Source organism: Microcaecilia unicolor, chromosome 10 (assembly GCF_901765095.1).
Source record: "Microcaecilia unicolor chromosome 10, aMicUni1.1, whole genome shotgun sequence".
Taxonomy (NCBI): Eukaryota; Metazoa; Chordata; class Amphibia; order Gymnophiona; family Siphonopidae; genus Microcaecilia; species Microcaecilia unicolor.
The window spans coordinates 219,773,658-219,795,087 of NC_044040.1; the positions used below are offsets into that span (position 1 = coordinate 219,773,658).

The 21,430-nt window shown below is 43.9% G+C and overlaps 1 protein-coding gene across 1 annotated transcript in view; it reads left to right on the forward strand.

Moving 5' to 3' along the window:
- The first annotated feature begins 8,258 nt into the window (after positions 1-8,258).
- The window catches only part of PSMD2 (proteasome 26S subunit, non-ATPase 2), a 62,324-nt gene continuing 49,152 nt past the window's right edge, over positions 8,259-21,430 (forward strand). The window contains exons 1-5 of the mRNA XM_030216227.1: positions 8,259-8,390; positions 14,146-14,202; positions 14,450-14,614; positions 15,307-15,428; positions 19,500-19,724. Of these exons, the coding sequence (XP_030072087.1) occupies positions 8,289-8,390; positions 14,146-14,202; positions 14,450-14,614; positions 15,307-15,428; positions 19,500-19,724 (671 nt within the window). The 5' untranslated portion in view covers positions 8,259-8,288. The remainder of the gene's footprint in view (positions 8,391-14,145; positions 14,203-14,449; positions 14,615-15,306; positions 15,429-19,499; positions 19,725-21,430) is intronic.

Here is a 21,430-nt window from a genome sequence, read left to right on the forward strand (position 1 = left end):
TCCCACATTTTCCTATGTCATTGGTACCCACATGTACCAAGACAGCGGACTCCTCCCCAGCACTATCTAGAAACCTATCTAGGTGACACGTGAGGTCCGCCACCTTCGCACCAGGCAGGCAAGTCACCAGGCGATCCTCACGTCCACCAGCCACCCAGCTATCTATATGCCTAATGATCGAATCATGATCAAGTGTACAGCGCTGCGTACGTCTAGTAGTGCTATAGAAATTATAAGTAGTAGTCTTTGGGATTCCAGAATCTTGCTACTCTTTGGGATTCCGGAATCTTGCTACTCTTTGGGATTCTGCACAGAATCTTGTACTCTGGGATTCTAGAATCTTGTACTCTTTGGGATTCTAGAATCTTGCTACTCTTTGGGATTCTGTATGGAATCTTGCTGTTCTTTGGGATTCTAGAATCTTGCTACTCTTTGTCCTTATCCCTTATTTGTCCTGTTTGTCCTTATTAGATTGTAAGCTCTGTCGAGCAGGGACTGTCTCTTCATGTTCAAGTGTACAGCGCTGCGTATGTCTAGTAGCGCTATAGAAATAAGTAGTAGTAGTAGAGCAGTAGTAGTACAGTAGAGTATGGGCTGGCTGGTGATTTTCTACCATCATTAATTATGCTACTATCAAACCTCTACCTCTAGTTCTGTAAACAGAAACTCCTCCCAAGTTCAAGTGTATTTCATAAATCACCTATCAGCGGAGATCATAGCAGTTTACATAGCAATAGAATAAAATGAGGAAAAAGGAAAGACAGAGACAGCTGCGAAAATAAGGACAAGCAACCATGCAGAACAAGAGGAAAGGAGAGAATGCATTATTTCATAAAGGAAAGTTTGCGGTGGGGGAGTCATTTCTCTATCACCATCACTGCAGCACCCGGAGAGCAAGTCATGAAGACATCAATCAGATGGTTATGGATAAGCTGTAGAGAAGTAGAACACCTTAAGTTGTGATGTGAAATTGGAAAAAGATAGCTCCGTCCTGAGATAAAGAGGTAGAAACACTAAAGCAAGAGTGGCATATAACCTCCCAATGAACCTGGAATAAGAGGAGATAACAAGATGGCCTTGACTGGATAATCGAAGGGTTCTTTGAGGAGTAAAGGTTGGGAGAAGGCTAGCGCGAAATAGAGCCCTGAGGATTGAATCTGAGGGGTGAGGATAAGAACCTTGGAAAGGGTCCTGTAAGAGATCTGGAAAAAGAGGGGTAACGTGATCAAACGTTTTCTTTCCATGGAGTAGCCTGATAGCTGTGTCCTGAGTAAGCTGAAGCCTGTGAATCTGAAGACTGGGGAGACACTTTGTTGTGATAATCAAGTTTAAAGATAAGATATGGAAAGAAGATGGTTCAAGATGAGCAGAAAGATCTGATCTGCTGCAGTGTAAAAAAAACCATGAGGACACAACTTGGGTATACGTGGATGAAAGGAACGCTCCTGGTTAAGAATAATGCTCGGAATCTGTAGGGAAGAGGGGCTCCATTGGTAGCACAGGCAGAACTGTAGAGTATGGGTGAAGGGAGAAAATTGGGAATTCAGACTTTGCTATGTTGAATTTTAGTTCATCCTCTGAAAGCCAGTGAACAACACCATCCAATTTAGAAGATAAGACAGTAAAGGTTGAAGGTGAATAAGAGTCAAGTGGGAAAAGAAGCTGGATATCATCAGCATAGATTAAACATATGAATCAAGAGACTGAAGTAGGAGGGTTAAGGGGGCATGAAAGATGTTAAAGAGTACTGGAACAAAGATCGAGCCCTGTGGAACTCCAGAAAGCATGGGCCGGGGCAGAAGTGACAGAGGCAGTGGCGTAGCCAGAAGGCAATTTTTGAGTGGGCCAACAGGTTGGATGGATGGGCACTAGAGAAACACTTGCCACTTGATATGCCCTGCCCACTCCCCTACTCCTACCGCACACCTACCCCACTCCCAATAACTTCAATGGGAGTAGCATTGCTGGCCTCAGTGGCTGCAGGCAACATTGAGAGCTAGGGGAAATATAAGAGGGTGCACTCTTTATCCTCCACTGAGCCACGGTCCGCCAACACACATATGCTTCCTCCAAATGTGCCCTAAATATTACAGTGGGGCCCTAAAATATCAATACATCTATGAAGAAAACTGAACAAGCCAAAGTACTATAGATTACTACATAGAAAATGTATGCTAACAAAATACTTTGGTCACACACACAGAACACAAATGCCAAATACAGAATAAGTGACCACAAATCATAAACAAATTAAATCTAAATCCCAAGAGGCCAGACCTTGCATTTAGCACAGCACAGAGAAATACTAAGAGATGCATTTTCTCCTATACTGTGTAAAATATGGTAGCACATGCAAGAGACAGTGTTAGGGGAGGTACAACTAGGGCAACTGCGTTTGGGCCCCTAGCCAGAGAGAACTCCAGGCCAGCTGGAAGCTGAAGAAGGTGCAGCCTGTTAGTAAGCTTTAGGGTCCCCTCCTAAATATCGGCCTTGGGCCCCAGCCATATTCTAACACCAACTCTGGCAAGATGTACATTTCAAATCTGACATATTCTAGTCACAAAATAGAAAAATAAAATTATTTTTTCTACCTTTTGTTGTCTGCTCATTTTATTTTTCCCAAGTCATATTGGTCCCAGGCTCTGGTTTTTACATCTTTCTGTCTTCTCTTAACTCACTCACCAAGGTCTCATGTCCATTTGATATTTCTACACTCTTTCCATGTCCACTATCCATCTTCTTCCATCTCTGTACCTCTATCTTCCTCTATGTTTAGTATCTCCCTTACTCTGTGTCCCTATATTTCTCTGTCCAGCTTCTCCCCTCTATTTGTCCCCAGTGCCATTATATCTCTACACCCTCTGACCCTACCCCATCCAGCTTCTCTCCCTCTCACTCCCTCCCCTTTCCAGCATCTGGTTTGGTTGCTTGATTCCCTGCCCACCCTCCCTTCCTTCCTCCCTCACGCTGTAGGGTTAGTATTTGTTCCCTTTTCCTTCATCTCCTTGGCCTGGTATCTCTGTTTCCCTTCCCTCCCTCTTTGTGCTGTACAAGCAGTTCTCTCCCTTCCCTCCAGTTCTCCTCCCCCTCTTTCTCCCACGTCCAGCAGCTCTCTCCCTTCCAACCAGATCCCCTCCTCCTCTTCCTCCCACATCCAGCAGCTCTTTCTCTCCAGCCCCCTCTTCCTCCTCCCACATCCAGCAGCCCTCGCCCTACCACCCAGCTCCCCTCCTCCTCTTCCTCCAGCAGCTCTCTCCCTTCCATCCAGTCCCCTCCTCCTCTTCCTCCAATGTCCAACAGCTCTCTCCGTTCCCTCCAGCCCCTTCCTCCTCTCCCTCACATGTCCAGCAGCTCTCTCCCTTCCATCCAGTCCCCTCCTCCTCTTTCTCCCTTGTCCAGCAGTTCTCCAGTCCCTTCTTCTTCTCCCTCCCATGTCCAGCAGCTCTGTCCCTTCCCTCCAGTCCATTCTTCCTCTACCTCCCTTGTCCAGATCTCCAGCCCCTTCCTCCTCTCCCTCCCATGTCCAGCAGCTCTGTCCCTTCCCTCCAGTCCATTCTTCCTCTTCCTCCCTTGTCCAGCAGATCTCCAGCCCCTTCCTCCTCTCCCTCCCATGTCCAGATCTCCAGCCCCTTCCTCCTCTCCCTCCCATGTCCAGCAGCTATGTCCCTTCCCTCCAGCGCCTTCTTCCTCTTCCTCCATTGTCCAGCAGATCTCCAGCCCCTTCCTCTCCCTCCCATGTCCAGAAGCTCTCCAGCCCCTTCCTCCTCTCTCTCCCATGTCCAGCAGCTCTGTCCCTTCCCTCCAGTCCCTTCTTTCTCTTCCTCCCTTATCCAGTAGATCTCCAGCCCCTTTCTACTCTCCCTCCCATGCCCAGAAGTTCTCCAGCCCCTACCTCCTCTCCCTCCCATGTCTAGCAGCTCTGTCCCTTCCCTCCAGTCCATTCTTCCTCTTCCTCCCTTGTCCAGCAGATATCCAGCCTCTTCCTACTCTCCCATGTCCAGAAGCTCTCTAGCCCCTTCCTCCTCTCCCTCCCATGTCCAGCAGCTCTCAGCCTTTTTCTCTCCAGGCCCGCCCATACAACATACTTCGCTGCTGTGACGCTGCCTTTTCTCCCACGGCTCCGGGTACCGCCATCCAGGAGGCAGCGTTCAGTGTTGCCTACCTGCCCTGAAATAATAATTCTCCCCAGGCTCTGCTGCATCGGTCCCTGCATCTTCTTTTTCGCCTGTTGTGCAGCGCTGCCATTCACACAGGCAGCTCCACTCCCCCCTGCCGTGTCCATCCGGCCCTCTCTATGCACTTCCTGTTTACGTAGGGCCAGATGGACGCAGCAGGGGGGAGCAGAGCTGCCTGTGAGAATGGCAGCGCTGCGTGATGGGTGAAAAAGAGAATGCAGCGGAGCCTGGGGAGAAGAATTATTTCAGGGCAGGTAGGCAATGCTGAACGCTGCCTCCCGGACTGCCATACCCGGAGCTGCAGGAGAAAAGGCAGCGACAGCAGCGAAGGATGTTGGGTGGGTGGGACTGGAGGGAACGTGGCTGGGCCTTCATGCCATGTGCTAACAGCTTTTCTGAGAGCTGACCTTTCTTGGTTCCACTGTGGTTCCATCTGTACTCGCTTCCCCGAAGGTCTTTTCCCTAGGGTTTTCCTAGCTCTCTCACAGAGCTCTCTCTCCTTTATGCTCTTTCCTTAGAGCAAGTCCCTTCCCAAGTCTCTTAGAGGCTTCTTCCTTAGGTTGCTGTAAAAGGCATTTTCCCTTTGTTTCTCCCTGTTTGAGATACAGCTTTGCCTCTTAGCAGTGCTGAGATCTGGCCTCTCCTTGCGTCTAAGGTGGCTGGGTATGGACTCCATGTTGCAATAGGCACAGTTCTTACAGGCAGCTGAATTGCAGATTGGATTATCTTTGTATTTTGAGAGAATTGCAATAAAGATTTGCCTAAGAATTGAGAGTCTAGTGGTAAAGTTTTCTACTGGGGGGGGGGAGGAGGAGGTTTAGCTGACTGTGAGGTCATACTGGTCAGTAACACTGGAGAGTAGCACTGGGCACTGATCTGGACATTAACAGTCACATGTGGCTTGACCCTGATGGTGTTTCGGTGTTTGTAAAGCAAAAGCCTTTAAGACAGTCACACACTGAGAGGCTGTGCCTAATTTTTAGCGTTCTACTAAGAGAGACTTTTGCAAACATAAAAACAATGTAAAATGTATTCTTTCTGCACCACGTGTGATAAACATGTATAGAGAGGGTGTTCGTAAGAAGCAAAGGGGATGGATGGGCACAGGAAAGAGGAGGAGGAAGGAGGGGGACTAGGCATGCCGCTCTGTGTTACTCATTCTCAGTTGGTAAAAACAGTTTAATGGCTTATTTTCTTTTGGCTCAGAGTGCACAGGAGGGCTTCAGCATTTTGTAAAATAAAAAAAAACTGTGTGTGAAACAGCTAGTCTTAAAGATGAAATGTATATTGCTCCTGAGAGATGAGCCGTAAAGTTCTCAAAACAGACGGAGAGGGGGGGGTTGAGTTATTCCCTTGGTTGACAACCCCCCCCCCCCCCCAGACTTAAAGGGCAGCGCAGGGAAAATCACTAATCCCAGATGGTGGCAAACATGTAAAACAGGAAGTGGCCCTATGGGCGCAATTGTCTTGGATTTGTTTGACCATAGTCTCCACCATCATGAAAAAGAGGCACGGACTGAGTGGAGTTATTATATCACTTTCTGTGACATCACCAAATGGGTGGGGTTTAGGGAGGCATTATGATGTTATTTCTGGTGGCATCATCAAGAGGTGGGTGGAGATCGGGCGTAGTTTGGGCAAAGAGTGGATAGGACTAAGGTGGATCATTGATTCTGATTGTCTCACACTTGGAAGTGGGTATGGAACCTCTCAAAACCAATTAGGCAAAGTAGCTTTGACAAAAGCCAGTGAGTAGCCTAATGGTTAATACAGTGGGTTGAGATCCTGGGGAACTGGGTTCAATTCCTACTGCAGCTCCTTTTGACTCTGGGCAAGTCACTTAACCCTCCATTGTTCCAGGTACAAAACTTAGATTGTGAGCCCAATAGGGCCAGAAAAATTAACTGCATAGAATAATCACTTGGCACTGAGACCTCCATTGTCAATGCTGTCCTTGAGTTTTCCTTCGTTAGCACCATGCCCAGTTTTCATGCATCAAGGTTTTTATTGGTTGGCATTGGAATGTCCTTGCTGATCATAAACTTGTTATTTTCCATAATTCTTTGAAACATTGTGATCATAACGTTTGTCGGTACAACAATGTTGTAATGTTTACAAAGTTGACAATGGATGCGCATCCTAGTGCAGAGTTCCCAGGACGGTCATTGTGATGCCCTCCCTTCAATGAACTGCTCAGTAAACTATGGAAACAAAGGGATCATATATTCCAAATTAGTCCAAAATCTTGGCAGCCCTATTCATTGATTTCTGTTACTCCGCACACCTTTTTCCTCTTGTGCCTTTTTTTTTGGCTCTATGTTGGCACTAGTTCTCTTAACGCCTGCTGTGATTAGTACCTGTTTGGCCCCTAATAACAGTGATTGCTTCTCACCCCTTTCCTTGACTTTTAGCTGCTAGTTCCTTTTTCCTGTATAAACCACTTTGATGTTTTCCTAATGAAAGGTGAAAAAGGTGAGTCCACACGAACATGAACATTAATATTGTTTTGGGGCTGATATTACAGGAACCCCCCCCCCCCCCAAAAAAAAAAATGTATTTTTTTTCTGTGCCTTGATGTGTGCAGTCTGTATGAACAATGTGCACTATTCTGAGTATCCACTATTTTTCAATAGGTGCCCCATGTGCACACCCATTGCAAATAGCATGCACTATTGACATTAGTCCTAAAACGTAACAAAAACATTAAGAAATGACATGGGGAACTAATCAGAAAGAGAATTCCTGTGCTACCCTTCTCTACCAGCTGCCCCTTTGATCTTGCACTATTTATTACCTTGTGTTTGTCTGATTACCAAGTAACAAAGGCTGATCTGAGCCACTTACCTTTCACAAAGCATAAACGCACAGGAAAAATGAAAATAAAGCACATTCATACAACATCCGAATGATCATAGAATTGGATGAAGTTGTGTGGTTGTATTACTTATTTATTTGTTACATTTGTATCCCACATTTTCCCACCCATTTGCAGGCTCAATGTGGCTTACATAGTACCGTAAGGCGTTTGCCAAAACCAGTAAAGTATAAGGTGATATTGTGGTGGACTAAAAGTAAATTTGATTCAGTCACAATGGGGGTTGAAGAGAGGGAAAGTTATATACTTTCTTAAAACTCCATTATCCCAATTGCAGAGAACTTAAATACAAATCAATTCATAGATCTAGCTTTTCGTACATCTGTACACAACAATGGAATGAATTACCAACCACTATAAGAAAAACACGCGACTTGATGACCTTCCAGAAACTACTGAAGACTTACTTGTTAAAAAAAGCGTACAAAATGGATCCCCCATAACGATCTGACTCCTAAACTACACCAGACACAATTTTATATTGGAACTCTTATTTTGCCTATTTTATTTACACCCTAATTACTGATAATCATACCCTGTCCTGATAACATTATATTATGTTGTTATCCACTTACCCACTTCTTAATCAACATAATTTTCGTATGAACCTTAATAGCAATAATTCTGAAATTCTTCTGTTAATATGATTGCCATAATATTCCTATGCAACTTATCTGTTATATTATTATTATATAGTCTGATTCTCTACTCCATCAACGTGATTGTAGTTGTATTATATTGTAAGCCACATTGAGCCTGCAAATAGGTGGGAAAATGTGGGATATAAATGCAGCAAAATAAAAATAAATAAATAAATATCATGTCCTGTACGATCGCTGGCTATGCTGTGTTGCAGAGTGTAGACATCTATGTATTATCTACTTTAAAGGAATAGAAACAAGACAAAAGAAACAGACTTTTTAGTGTGACTAACTTAATAAATGTTTGACTGTCCTGGCCGACAACTACTTAAAGGTCTCATTGTATAATTTGTTCGTTTTGTTTTATTTGCATTTATTAACGCGAAAACAACGCACTGCACAGCTGAGCTGACGTCTTTCCGCACGCGTAGTGACACGCCTCCTCCAGGACGTAGTGACTGTGTGACGACGCGCTCAGGCGAGTCGTCTGATTGGTCCCGCTGTTGGAAGCCCCGCCCTGTGGCCGCTGCACGCAGGGGAGATCAGATGGTTTGCTGTTACGCACGCGCATGCGCACTCTGAGAGCGCTTAGTAGCCATGGAGGACAGTAGCCGGGGGAAAGCGCAGTCGGTCCCGGTAGCCGGTGAAGAGAAGCCGCCGGGGCCCGGCAGTAAGGAGCGCAAGGAGGAGCAGGAGCTGGTGAGAGCTCGGGGGGGGAGGAGGAGGAGGGGGTGAAGCGCAGCCGAGCTCAGTCCTCTTAGCTGAGTCATAGTCAGGCGAACGCGGCCTGCGGTGTCGGCTGGGCCTCCTCAGCGGTTGTGCACGTGCCGATGTCACTCATATCGCGACAGGCTAAAACCTGACCCCCCCCCCCCGTCCACTGAGCTCAGGGAGGGTCTCACAATCCGTCAATACCAGGAAGTCACAGCGTCAAACGTTCAGACAGTCCACATAGAGATTTCTGATGGAAGAGAGGAGTCAGGGCTCCTGGTCAAAAGGCTGGGGAATGTGGGGGGGAAGACCCCTCCCCGAGCAGGGGTCAGTGGTCAAGACCCCGCCCCTGAGCAGGGATCAGTGGAGAAGACCCTGCCCCTGACCAGGGATCAGTGGTTAAGACCCCCCCCCCCCCCCCGGAGCAGGGATCAGTGGTTAAGACCCCTCCCCTGAGCAGGGATCAGTGGTTAAGACCCCTCCCCGAGCAGGGATCAGTGGAGAAGACCCTGCCCCTGACCAGGGATCAGTGGTTAAGACCCCCCCCCCCCCCCCCCGGAGCAGGGATCTGTGGTTAAGACCCCGCCCCTGAGCAGGGATCAGTGGTTAAGACCCCTCCCCGAGCAGGGATCAGTGGTCAAGACCCCGCCCCTGAGCAGGGATCAGTGGTCAAGACCCCGCCCCTGAGCAGGGATCAGTGGTTAAGACCCCGCCCCTGAACAGGGATCAGTGGAGAAGACCCCTCCCTGAGCAGGGATCTGTGATTAAGCCCCCCCCGGACCAGGGATCAGTGGTCAAGACCCCCCCGGACCAGGGATCAGTGGTTAAGACCCCCCCCTCCCTGAGCAGGGATCAGTGGGGAAGACCCCTCCCTGAGCAGGGATCTGTGATTAAGACCCCCCCCCCTGTACCAGGGATCTGTGGTTAAGACCCCGCCCCTGAACAGGGATCAGTGGGGAAGACCCCTCCCTGAGCAGGAATCTGTGGTTAAGACCCCCCCCCCCCCCCCCCCCGGACCAGGGATCAGTGGTAAAGACCCCAAGCAGGAATCAGTAGTTAACTTTCCTAATGGGGAAAGGGAGTTTTACACACAAGAATCTGTACTGGGACCAGCTTCTTAACATTTCTATAAATGATCTAGAAAGGGGAATGAGGTGATCAGAGTTGCACATAATAGAGCTAACCTGTTAATGTTATTCAGTTATTGGAAACTTAGAAACAGAAAAATTCAGGCAAAGACCATATGACCTATCCAGTCTGCACATCCGTGCCAGCCACTATCTCTATTGCTTCCTTAGAGATCCTGTGTACTTGTCCCAAACGCTTATTGCGTGTTGAAAACCTTCTGTACTGCCTTTTCAGAAAAAAAGGTCAAAGCTGTATACAAACTAAAAACAGAGCAAAAGAACAGCAGAAGTGTCCTAACAATTGGTCCACAATTCAGCAGTGAACATGAGAAGAAGGGGGTAGTTCAGTGGTTCCAAAACAGGTGGTTTATTGAAGAAAAACAATGACTTGGTGCAGACCTGCATTTCAGTACCATGTGCACCTTCTTCAGGAGTCAAATTATTTCAGCCACAGGTGACAATATGCAAACATGAGAACCTCCAAAGATACAGCATCCAAAGTGCTAGCAAAGTACCAAAGTAAAGAAGCATGTCAATAGACTTCTGAAGCAGGCTTATGTGCCACCGAAACTCGGGGCTGCATTGCCATTTTGTTGTACTTCAATAAACCACCTGTTTTGGAACTACACTGGTCTGCCCCCTTCTTGTTTTCATTGCTGTGTTGCAGACTAAAAACAGAGCAGAAAGGAACACCATATACTGTTTCGTCATCCTTCTCCACAGGAAAGGTTGTTCCATAAATTCACTGCCCATTCTGTGAAGTATTTCCTTAGGTCAGTCCCATTTCACTTTCATCTTATCCCCACTCATTCTAGAGCTTCTGATTCAGCTCCTGTGCATTTATGCCACAGATGTATTTAAATGTATCTGTTATATCTCCCCTCTCCCGCTTTTCTTTCAAAGTATACATATTGTACACCGCTTTGAGTGAATTCCTTCAAAAAGATGGTAAATAAATCCCAATAAATAAATATTGAGATATTTGGCCTGATTAGAGAATGACACATGGACAAAATTTGTCCCTGTCCATGCTGTCCCTGCCCCGCACGAGCTCTGTCTGATCCCATCTGCCCAAGCCTCGAATAGTTATTTTATATTTAAATAATTTTATTAAACTATACAAGAAAACTATATGCTTTAACTGTTTTATAAATCACAAATGCTTCAGGACAAGGATCAACAAAACCCTTTCTCCCCTCCTTTCTCACAAATCTCCTTCATTATTGGGAAAACTGAGCAAGCCAAATTACTACATAGTGCTACTTAAAAAAATTACTCCTAACAGAACACCTCGGTCACAAATGCCAAATACATAATAGCTAACCAAAAATGATAAACATTAAATTAAACCAAAATCTCAAGAAGCCACACGTTGCATGTAGTACACCAAAGAAATAGAGATTAATTTCCTCCTATACCATGCAAAATATAAAGAAGCTGTAGCTGACACATGCCAGGGATGATGTTAGGGGAGTTCAACTGGCCCCTGGCAAAAGAAAGCCCTAAGTCTGCTGGAAGGTGAAGATGGCATTGCCTGATAGGGTCCCCTCACAAATTTTTGTCCTGGGCCCCATCCATGTTTAACACCAGCTCTGGCAGGATACACGTTTCAGATATGACATTCTAATCACAAAATAGAAAATAAAATTATTTTTTTGTACCTTTTGTTGTCTGTGTCAAGCATCACGCCTCTGTGTCTCTGTGCCCCCCCCCCCCACAAGCCTAGCATCTTCCTTCTGTGTTCCTATTTTCCCCCTTCTGTGTTCCTATATTCCCCCATGTCTAGCATCTTCCCTGTGTCCATATACCTCCTCCCATGTCTGGCATTGCCACTCTTTGTCCATATACCATCCGCATGCACCATGTCCCCTTTGTGTTCCTGTCCCTATGCTCTCCTCCATGCCCATCATCTCCCCTCTGTTTCTGAATGTCTCCCTGTGTCATTCTCCCCTCTCTTCCTCTCCCATACCAATGTGTCTCCCTCCCTCTGCTGTATGTTCAGTATTTCACTCTTTCTTCCTTCATTCCCTTCGTTCAGCATCTCTTTCCCTTCTCTCCCTTTCCCCCCTGCAGGTCCAGCACCTCTCTCCCTGCCCTCTAGCCCTTCTCTTGGGTTCAGCACCTCTCCCCATCCCTCCAGCTCCCCCCCCCCCCTGTGAGTCCAGCGCCTCTTTCACCTCCACCCCCCCCGTGGGTCCAGTGTCGCTCTCCTTTTTCTCCAGCCCCCCCCCCCCCCCGCGGGTCCAGTAGCCCTCTCCTACATGTTCAGTGCCCCCGCTCCCCGTGGGTCCGGCACTCTGTCTTCCTCCCCCACACTCCCACCGTGGTAGCGCTCTCCACACGCCTGCTCGGGGCCTTATCTCTGCCGGGTCCTGCCTTCTGATGCAATTTCCCGGTTTTGCTAAATTACTAATGTATAGTTCAAAGCGTGTACAAATTTAAAAATAAAACATAAAACACCCAGAAAAGGAATTATAACTTAAATAGGAAAGATCAAAAGTAAAGAACAGACAAAACAGCAGAAAAGAGGATTAGAAGATATTACACACAATGAGACACTGAAAGCACTTTGTTCAAGTAGTGGAAAAGGCTTGTTTTGAAAGCCAGGATTTGAGTAGGGATTTGAATTTCTTTTGAGATGATTCTGCTCGGATAGTGGGGGGCAAAGAATTCCAAAGGGCTGGTGGAGCAATTGAACCTGACAAGATAACACTCGCGATTTCTGGAACTGATGGTGGTCTACAATCAGGAACTTGGGCAGCAGGTAAATTGTTCCCAGCCAGGCAAGAGTAAGCAGGAAAGTGATGCCATAGATTAACGAGCCTTCATCCTGTGTCCTGTTCAGAGCCAGCTGATACAGTTCTGTATCAGGTAATAACTAGCTGATAACAGCTTCAAGGAAGAGGGTTTTATACCCTTGAGTCCTGGTGCCAGGTTGTCCAGAACAAAGATGTCAGGGTGAATTCTAGTGCTGTGTCCTTTGAGCCTAAGGACTCGGCTCTTGCCATCATAGATTTCAATTTCGTAAATTGTTGAAAACATATCTGTTTCAGAATATGTTCGAAAATAATCTGTGATGAAAGGCAGAATTAGGTAGAACAAATATGCAGTAAAATAATATACCAGTTTATGTACTTGTTAGGAATGGTTGGCCAGTGTGTATTGGTGCTGTTATCTTTTAGAATGGTTTTAGCTTGCTGTGCTTTCCTATCATATTGATGGAGTTCTTTTATGTTTGTTTTTATTATGATTTTATATTGACACGTAAACTGTTCTGTTTTGTGAATACAATTTGAAATGGTATAGTAAATGAATAAACGATAGATATTCTTGTTCTGTCCCAAGCACAGTAAACAAAAATTGTTGTGGTCAGTTGTATTGCTTCTGGTAGTCTTGCCCTAGAGGCCTGTCACAGTACCAAGCATGTGCTTGAAAGCTGACAATGGCTACGTCTGTAAAAAGTCAGGTTCACAAGGTGGAATAGTACTTCATGGTAGTGCTTTATGCAGGGCCTCCATTTTTTCGCTACATCTGAGAGGACTAAAGAAAAGAGAGTTATCAGATAAGACTTTTCCTTAGTGCACGGTAACATAGAAGCATTTTGTTTAGTAAATCTTGTCCTGAGATCCCACCTTGGCCAAAATACTGGACCTGTATGTAACTCACTCTTAGCACAGATTTGAAAAGGTGAGAAATTAATGTAAAATCCAAATCTGTCATAGTAGCTGGTACTCTGCATGCATCCCAATTTCCTGCTTAAGGTGATATAAGATTTCCACTTTTAGTTGGTCATCCTTCCATAAGCCATTGGTTAGAAGCATTTGTCTCCTTGTATTATGTGCCAAGGCATGTTTGACCTCAGTTGCCGATCTCAACAGAAATAAACTTTGAGACGGTAAGACTGTGATGAAATGGGGAGGTTGGATGGGTGTGGTTCAGGTTGATCTTGGCGGAGAGATACAAATTGGACTTCTTTTTTTTGGGGGTGGGGGGAGCTATTCATTGTAGTGGAAGAGTCCATGAATATTTATTTATTTATTGCATTTGTATCCCACATTTTCCCACCTTTTTGCAGGCTCAATGTGGCTTACAATGTATAGTTCTTGTTGGTATATAGATTAGAAAATAGACACTTGGTGTTACATAGAGACCTTAAGTATCATAGTAGAAGTTTAAAACAAGCAGATATTATGAAAACAATTCTGAGTATGAGTAGGAGGAGATGTATACAATTACATTTGTTGATCTTTGTGGTTAAAGAGATTGGTCTTTAGAAATTTACGAAAGTTAGTTCGTATATCTTTGATTTCCTATTGGCTAATGTCACTATAGGCTTATTATGACTTTTCCCTGAGTAGCCCTAATGAAAGTAATTGAAAGTTTAATTATCCACGTTGGGCAGCCAAAAACATGGAAGGATCACTTTTTCTGAGGATGCAGGCTTGCTTGCTGTGTTTTGTTTGTTGGTTCCATTTGGTCAAAGAAATGCGCATCAGAAGGAGTGACTTAAAACTTTGTTACAAAGGAATGAATATGGGGGAATTCTGTTGGGACTTAATGTACCTAATTTGTTTTTATGAGTTTCTTATTGTTTACTGTATTTTATTCTTTTTCAGTCTGAAGAAGACAAACAGTTACAGGATGAACTGGAGATGCTGGTGGAGAGGTTAGGGGTGAGTGTGTCTACATTATGGCTGTGGAGGAGGTGCAGTCTGAAGAAGTTACCATATAATTCATTCAAGGGCATTGCCTGTGATAGCTGAAGACAGCAGGAATTAGAGAGTTACTTCCACTTAATGTGTGGGGTTTGAAGAAACAGCTCTGGTTATCATAGGATAGGCATTATTTTGAAGAATATTGATGGCTTTACAAATAGCAATTTTAGGTCTGTGATTAAAGCCTGATTTTGTTCTCTTCTAGGAAAAGGATACATCTCTGTATCAACCAGCACTGGAGGAGTTACGCAGGCAGATTCGCTCTTCTACCACTTCAATGACCTCTGTTCCCAAGCCTCTGAAGTTTCTGCGGCCTCACTATGGCAAGCTGAAAGAGATTTATGAAAGCATGGCTTCCGGAGAGAACAAGGTTGGCTCTTTTATCCAGTGTGGTTAGAATCACTTTTTGCTTTTGTAACAATGTCAAAGTGCCACTTACTATGTCTGAGCGACATTGCTTTCTTTAGTTAGGTGCAGGTAAGGCTTTGCTGGACTGAGTGCAGACTACAGGCTGCCCATGCAGAGAGCTGTAAATCCCTTGGAGTACCAAAGGGCAGCTGGAGCAGATTTCCTACCCGAGTCTGACTTGCCTGCCTTGCGTTTCATGGTGCTCATTGGAGAGTGCGTCAAGAGCGTGTGGGGAGTAAAGTAGTTGTAAAGCAGCAGACTAAAAGAAGGAAATTAATAGGTTTGACTACATGTCACCTTCTCCTAACAATGCGCCTTGTGGCTTTGGGCAAGTCAGCTCATCCTCCACTGTGTCATGTAGTAACTTAAATTGTAAAACCTCTGGGGCAGTGGAATAACTACAGTGCTTGCTAAGATTTGAAAAGGCAAGAAACTAAATGTAATCTAAAAGCCATTTGATATGGCGGGGATTTACAGAACTCAGATAATCAGTGACATTTGTACCCAAAAGGGAAAGTCCCTGACTTAAGCAACAATTTTGAGATTACTATACAAAAGAATTTCTACAGATTTCTTCAATTAATGCTCAATAGTTCAGGACCAAATGCCTGACCAGAGAGGATCATATGACCACTAGTCTGATTTTCGTTCCAGCGTTTTGCTGCTGACATCATTTCTGTGTTGGCTATGACAATGAGTGGGGAGAGGGAGTGCCTGAAGTACCGCCTGCTGGGGTCCCAAGAGGAGTTGGCATCATGGGGCCATGAATACGTAAGGTGAGGAACTGGCAGTACGAGGGTCCCTTCTCTCACTTAGAAGCTAGAGGTTAAAATTCCTAAGCTGAATTAATTTTGACCCTTCAAAGCCTTAAAGTCAAAGGTAGTTGCTTGTTATTTATTTATTGCATTTGTACCCCACATTTTCCCACCTTTTTGCAGGCTCAATGTGGCTTACAGAATGTTGTTATGATACAGTTGTTACATGTTCTTAGATACATTACATGATCTTAAATACTGTCAATAATAAGCTGAAGGTATGATGTACACAGCAGGTTATCCTGGCTTATTTTTTTCTTGTATTTATTTTATTACCAAAGTTTGATACACTACCATGGTATAACACAGCGGTGTACAATAATTGGGGGAGAGAGGAGAGCAGCCTAATTGATGGAAAAGGAAGAGGGAAGAGGAAAAATGGAAAGACTGTAAAGGGGAAGAAAAAGGAGGGGGAGGAGCAAGGATGAGCCCCCAAAGACTAAGGTGGGAATACAGGGAAGATATGAAAAAGTGGTCATTGAAAGAAGTCAAGACTTGGCCTTTTCTTAAATTTAGGAAGCAAGGATTGAATGGATGTGGAGTGTCAGATCGTAAGGGAGAGAAGGGCAGCCTTGGATGAATGAAGTGTGTCCCTAGGAACATAAGGGGTTTAAAAGTGAAGCAAGGTGTAGAGGGTTTGAGTAAATATTTCTTTATGGACCAAGGTCAAAGCTTTGAATTTCATACGAGCTGTGAGAGGTAGCCAGTGTTCAACTTGTAGTAGAAGAGAGACATGATCACAACTCTGAGCATTATGCAAAAGTTTGACAGCTGTGGATTAAACAAGTTGAAGGTGTTTGGAGTGCAGTGGGAGATCAATTATATAGCACATTGCAGTAATTGACGTGATGTAACTACTGGTAAGACCAGGATTTTGAGAAGAGTGGTTGGTTAAAAAAAAAAACGTTTTGTTGAATACATTCAAAAGATGACTGAGCCAATTTGATGCTGAAATCTGTTCACATCAAGGGCAACTCTTCTATTCAAATGGTATCTTGGGAGAGAAGGGGATAGTGGTATTAAGTTAATCCAATTGCAATAAAGTGTTGTCTTATTTTCCTTTTTATTTCTGTTTATTAACATGGGAGTTGTAGGAATGGTAATAATGAGGAGTGGGGTGTAGGGCTAGGGAGTGATCCAAATAGAGGATGAGCTGGATGAGAAATACCTTTCTAGAATTTTGGAATGGCAGCGGAGGTTAAAGATAGGTTGACAGTTGATAGGGTCAGCAGGGTCAAGATGCTTTTTTTTTGGGGGGGGGGGGGGGGGTAATGATAGCATGTTTCCAAGGTGGGGGTACATAGCCCATAGAAAGACTACTCTGCAACAAGGACAGGAGCAGATTGCCCAGTTAATAGCTTATCCAACGTTTTGAAAGAATTCTCGTTTCTGTTGTTGGTTTTTCCATCTGTTAGCAAAGTTCATTATAAGAGTAAACATCTGAATGATTAATTCTGTAAGCCTTCCTAACTTTCCAGTATATATTTTGATTTTATGTAACTCACATAGACACTTTATTGATGTTAGCGGGATATAAATATGCTGAATAGAACAGAGAAGACAAGAGGCTAATTTAATGAAAAGAAATGGGGGCAGGGTAGGGCCAGGGCACTGAAAACCTGAAATAAAATGCTTCAGCTTGTTCACAAAAGAGATAGTCGGAGGGAAGAGATCTTGGAAATCTAGGCATAGGGTAGCTAGGTAAGAAGTAAGAGGTGGGGGGTGCTGGAACAAGACATTGAGAACTGAGGTAAATGTTTGTTCGCAGAGAAAGAGCTGATGCAAGACAAGTAGGTGTGTTTTGGCTTTCCTAACGGCTGAGCATAGGAGGCATAAATGAGATGAACGGGTGGACAAGGATTAGTTTCTGTGTTGCAGGTGTTCAGTATGCCTGCCCTGCTGCTTAAGAAGACAGAGCCCAGCATGAAGCCATGGGCTGTGTTTATAGGAGGAAATTGTGTGTGTGGGGGGGGGGGGCTCATTGAGAATGGCAGAAACAGAATTAGAGAACCATTGAGTTGTTGATCAAAGGAGGCCCCCTGAGAGAGGTAGGGAAGATCCAATAACAAACCACTGAGTTTGTCAAGGAAAAAATAGCTATTAGCTGTTTAAAATAAGCAGTCTGTGGATAAAAATAAATCTGAGGAAGGATATTGCAGGGAAAAAGTGATGAGGAAAAGTAGGGATCCCATTGGAGGGTAGGGAATCTAGAGTAGCAGTGAAAACCAGGTCACGAGTGTGACCCAGGGTATGAGTTGAAGAAGAGATGCTGTGAAAGACCAAGGCTGTGAAGTAGAGCTAGGAGATATATTCCCTGTCAGACTATTCTCCACACTTGGATGTGTCCTGTCAAAATACCGATTGCTAATATTCTACCTGATGTCAGTGTGTACTGTTAGGTTGTAACTCTATTAAGACATCTTTCTACCCCCAGCATTCTTTCATCTTTGGATGGAGCTAGCTTGTTTTGGGCTATGGTGTCCTGAGCCTTCATTTGCAACTCAGAGTGGATGAGAACTTTTCTTTCATATGTATCTCCTCTACAAACAGCATACAGGGAAGGTAGCTAATGTGCATCCTAAGTCTGACCATTAAATGTCATGGATGATTGCTTCCTCTGTGGTATCTCTGGCCCTTGCTAGCCTGGAGAGTAGGAGTCTTGGCATCTGGATTTTCATGTCTGACTCTAAGATTCTAGAGGTCACTGTTGAAGCTAGCCTTATCTTTCATTCACGTATTTGTTACAGTAAGCAAATGTTTTTACAGATTATGCTACATTAGGCCTTTACCCTTTCCTAGAACCTGGAGCTCTCCATATATTGGTTCACGCTCCCCTGCCTAGACTACTGCAATACACTATTCAGTGGCATTGTACAAAAGGAGTTAAGGCATTTGCAACTTGTTCAGAATATTGCTGTTAAAACTAATTGGTGGTAAATTTAAATATGATCACATCACTCCAGCATTGGCTTCCCATTGATGTATGGATTAGTTCCAAAATTCTTACACTACTTGGCCCCTTATTCCCCCAGCTGTGCTCTCTGATCTTCACAGCAAAAACTTCTTTTCACATGATTTTTCTGTATGTCCTCTTGAAATGGATGTTTTAATGTCTCGGACACCACCCTTTGGAATACTGTGTCCCTCAACTTACTTATGTTGAAATCTCACTCAGAATTTAAGGTGGCCCTTAAAACTTGTCTGTTCTGGCAGGTGTTTGAGTCTATTTCCTGAATCTTCTCTCTGTATGCTTGCTCCTTGGGGTCCTGTGTTTGCTGAGCCTGCTGGTCCTGTTGCTCCTTTGCAGAGAGTTGTAGTTTCTGATCTCTTCTTTGCATTTGTATTTTTTTTTTTTTTTTATTACTATGCTTTTCCTGCTAAGATGGTACATTCCCTGTAGCGGTATCTCAAAGTTGAATGTCAACTTGAAATCAAACCCATGTCTTCTGAGGTGCCAATATGCTCGTCTTTGCAAGGTGTGTCTAACGTGGCCTTCTCAGATAGCTTTCCAGACCTCCATATAATTTGATTTTCTTCTGCAGGACAGGAATAGAATCTTCTTGGATCACCAGTAACCATTTTGTTTGTTCTACACAGGAACAGTAAATTAAAAATAAAAAATTTAAATAGCTCTTCTTTTTGTGGTACTTGAGGTTGATTTTAGTTTTTTTTTCGTAATGATTTGACTCTTATTTTCTGAAGAACAATACATACATTTCGTGCTAGCAGAAGGCAGTATAATGGTTAGAGAAATGGTATTGACATGATGTAGAACCACTGTTAACAAGTAACCCAGTTGGTTCTTAATGGGCAAAAAAAATACTTGGCCCACCTGTCATTATTACTGAATGTCCAAAGCAAAGTGTGGTAGATGCTTACTCTGTATCTACATGTGGTGATGATCTGAACTGAGCTTTGTCAGCCACTTTCTCTGTATTTAGATGCTGTTATTCGGGGGAAGGGATGCCACTAGAGGTTGTAAAGTAAGCTTGTTTGCAAAAGTAAACCAGTTTCTTTTTTCACTCCTTTCAGGCACCTGGCAGGAGAAGTTGCCAAGGAATGGCAGGAGATTGATGAGGGTGATAAATCTCAAAGGGACACCCTCCTGACACTGGTGAAGGAAATTGTGCCTTACAATATGGTACACAATGCTGAGCATGAAGCCTGTGACCTTCTGATGGAGATTGAGCAGATGGACATGCTGGAGAAATATATTGATGATAATGCTTATGCCAAAGTGTGTTTATACTTGAGCAGGTGAGATCTATACTGTGTGTACATGTCTGTAACACATGAACAGATAAACAGCACAACTTAATAGAATTTAAGTCTTTCTACACTGGTGGCCTAGATTAGTATACATTATATAAAGTCTGAACAGTAAAAGCTTACTGGAGTGGAGGAGTAGCTTAATAGAGCAGCAGATTGAGAACCAGGTAAACTGGGGTTCAGATCCACTGCAGCTGCTTGGCATTTAAGTTGTCATTATCTTAGGCACAAACCTTCGGGCAAATGCCTAAAGTACCCGAGTGTAACTCACTTTGAACTACTACTGCAAAGGTGTGCGCTTGTTTTTTAATCAGCAATCGCGTCTTTATATTGTAAAATTAATATCCCAAGCTGATGAAACAGCAGTGTAGGTACTTAAAGAAAATAATTTGTTGTTTAAATATTTAGCCTTTTACCAGAAGTCAGGAAGCTTATGTAGTCATTTTCTAGCCTATATTTTCTGGGGAGCAAGTATCACAACTTGGGGAAGGAAGTGGCAGTGTTTAGAACACTTGTCATATCGTGCTTGGGTTGGGCATTCAAATCCTGCCACTGGTGACTGCGCACCTGCATTAATTTTAGTCTGTTATAGAGATGTACATGGGGGAAACCACTGTTTGCCCTGGGATTGGTAGCATGGAATGTTGCTACTCTTTGGATTTCTGCCAGGTACTTTTGACCTGGATTGGCCATTGTTGGAATTGGGATATGGGCTAGATGGACCATTGGTCTGACCCAATATGACTATTCTTATGTCTTTCTTTGTTCTTACTAGTAGCAGTTCTGAAAGCAGAGAGATAAGAGGAATGTTTCCTGTGCCGATCATAATGTTTGGGTTGGTCGAAGTCTTATAAACTCTATAAAACAGGTTCTCGTGCACACACTCACTTAAATGCCAAAATTCAACCTGAGTGCTATCTGAAGACACAGGTATATCTTCCGTAGCATGTATTTGACAGACGAGCACATGCATAGAACACTGTTATTCATGTATCTTCGTAATGCAGTACCCAGCTGGCCTCTATGGTGTCTTGCATTTGTTACTCTTTGAATTCCAAAAATAATTTCAATTCAGTACCAACCAACATGATTTCTTTAATAATCAGTTTTTATTTTTGCAAAATCCAATATATCTTCTCAACTTGTATGAAACATTTTTCAATATATAGAAACGTTTTAAAATCTTTCAATTGTAATCCTTTAGGAGCATTTTGTTTTCACACATTTTGCAATGTACGGCTCCTCTACGGACATGTTTCGCAAATTGGTGCCTTAGGGTGTGGTCCGCCAAAGCTAAAAGTTAAAACCGTCAGAACTATAATTATACAAACATAAAATCGAGTGAATATAGTAAACTTTACATACCTTATAGTCAAAAGCTCACACATACTGCATCGGTGCCTTCATATTCTTATTACTATCGCACCAATGATCAGCTAAATGTAAATAAATCACATTGGCTCCGTACACCAATGAGAGTACTGCAACGTAATGATATAATTCAATTAGTTTACATGGCTGCGGTCCAATCAATTTCCAGATTCAAGCCTCCTGCAGAAACAGTCCTCAATATAAATATCCACCACTGTTCTTTATAATTAAGCCAGATGTCTGTATCACTTCCCTCTTTACCCAATTGTATCTCATATCAGTCCATTCTTGATGATTTTGTTGCCAGTGATTAACAATGGAAA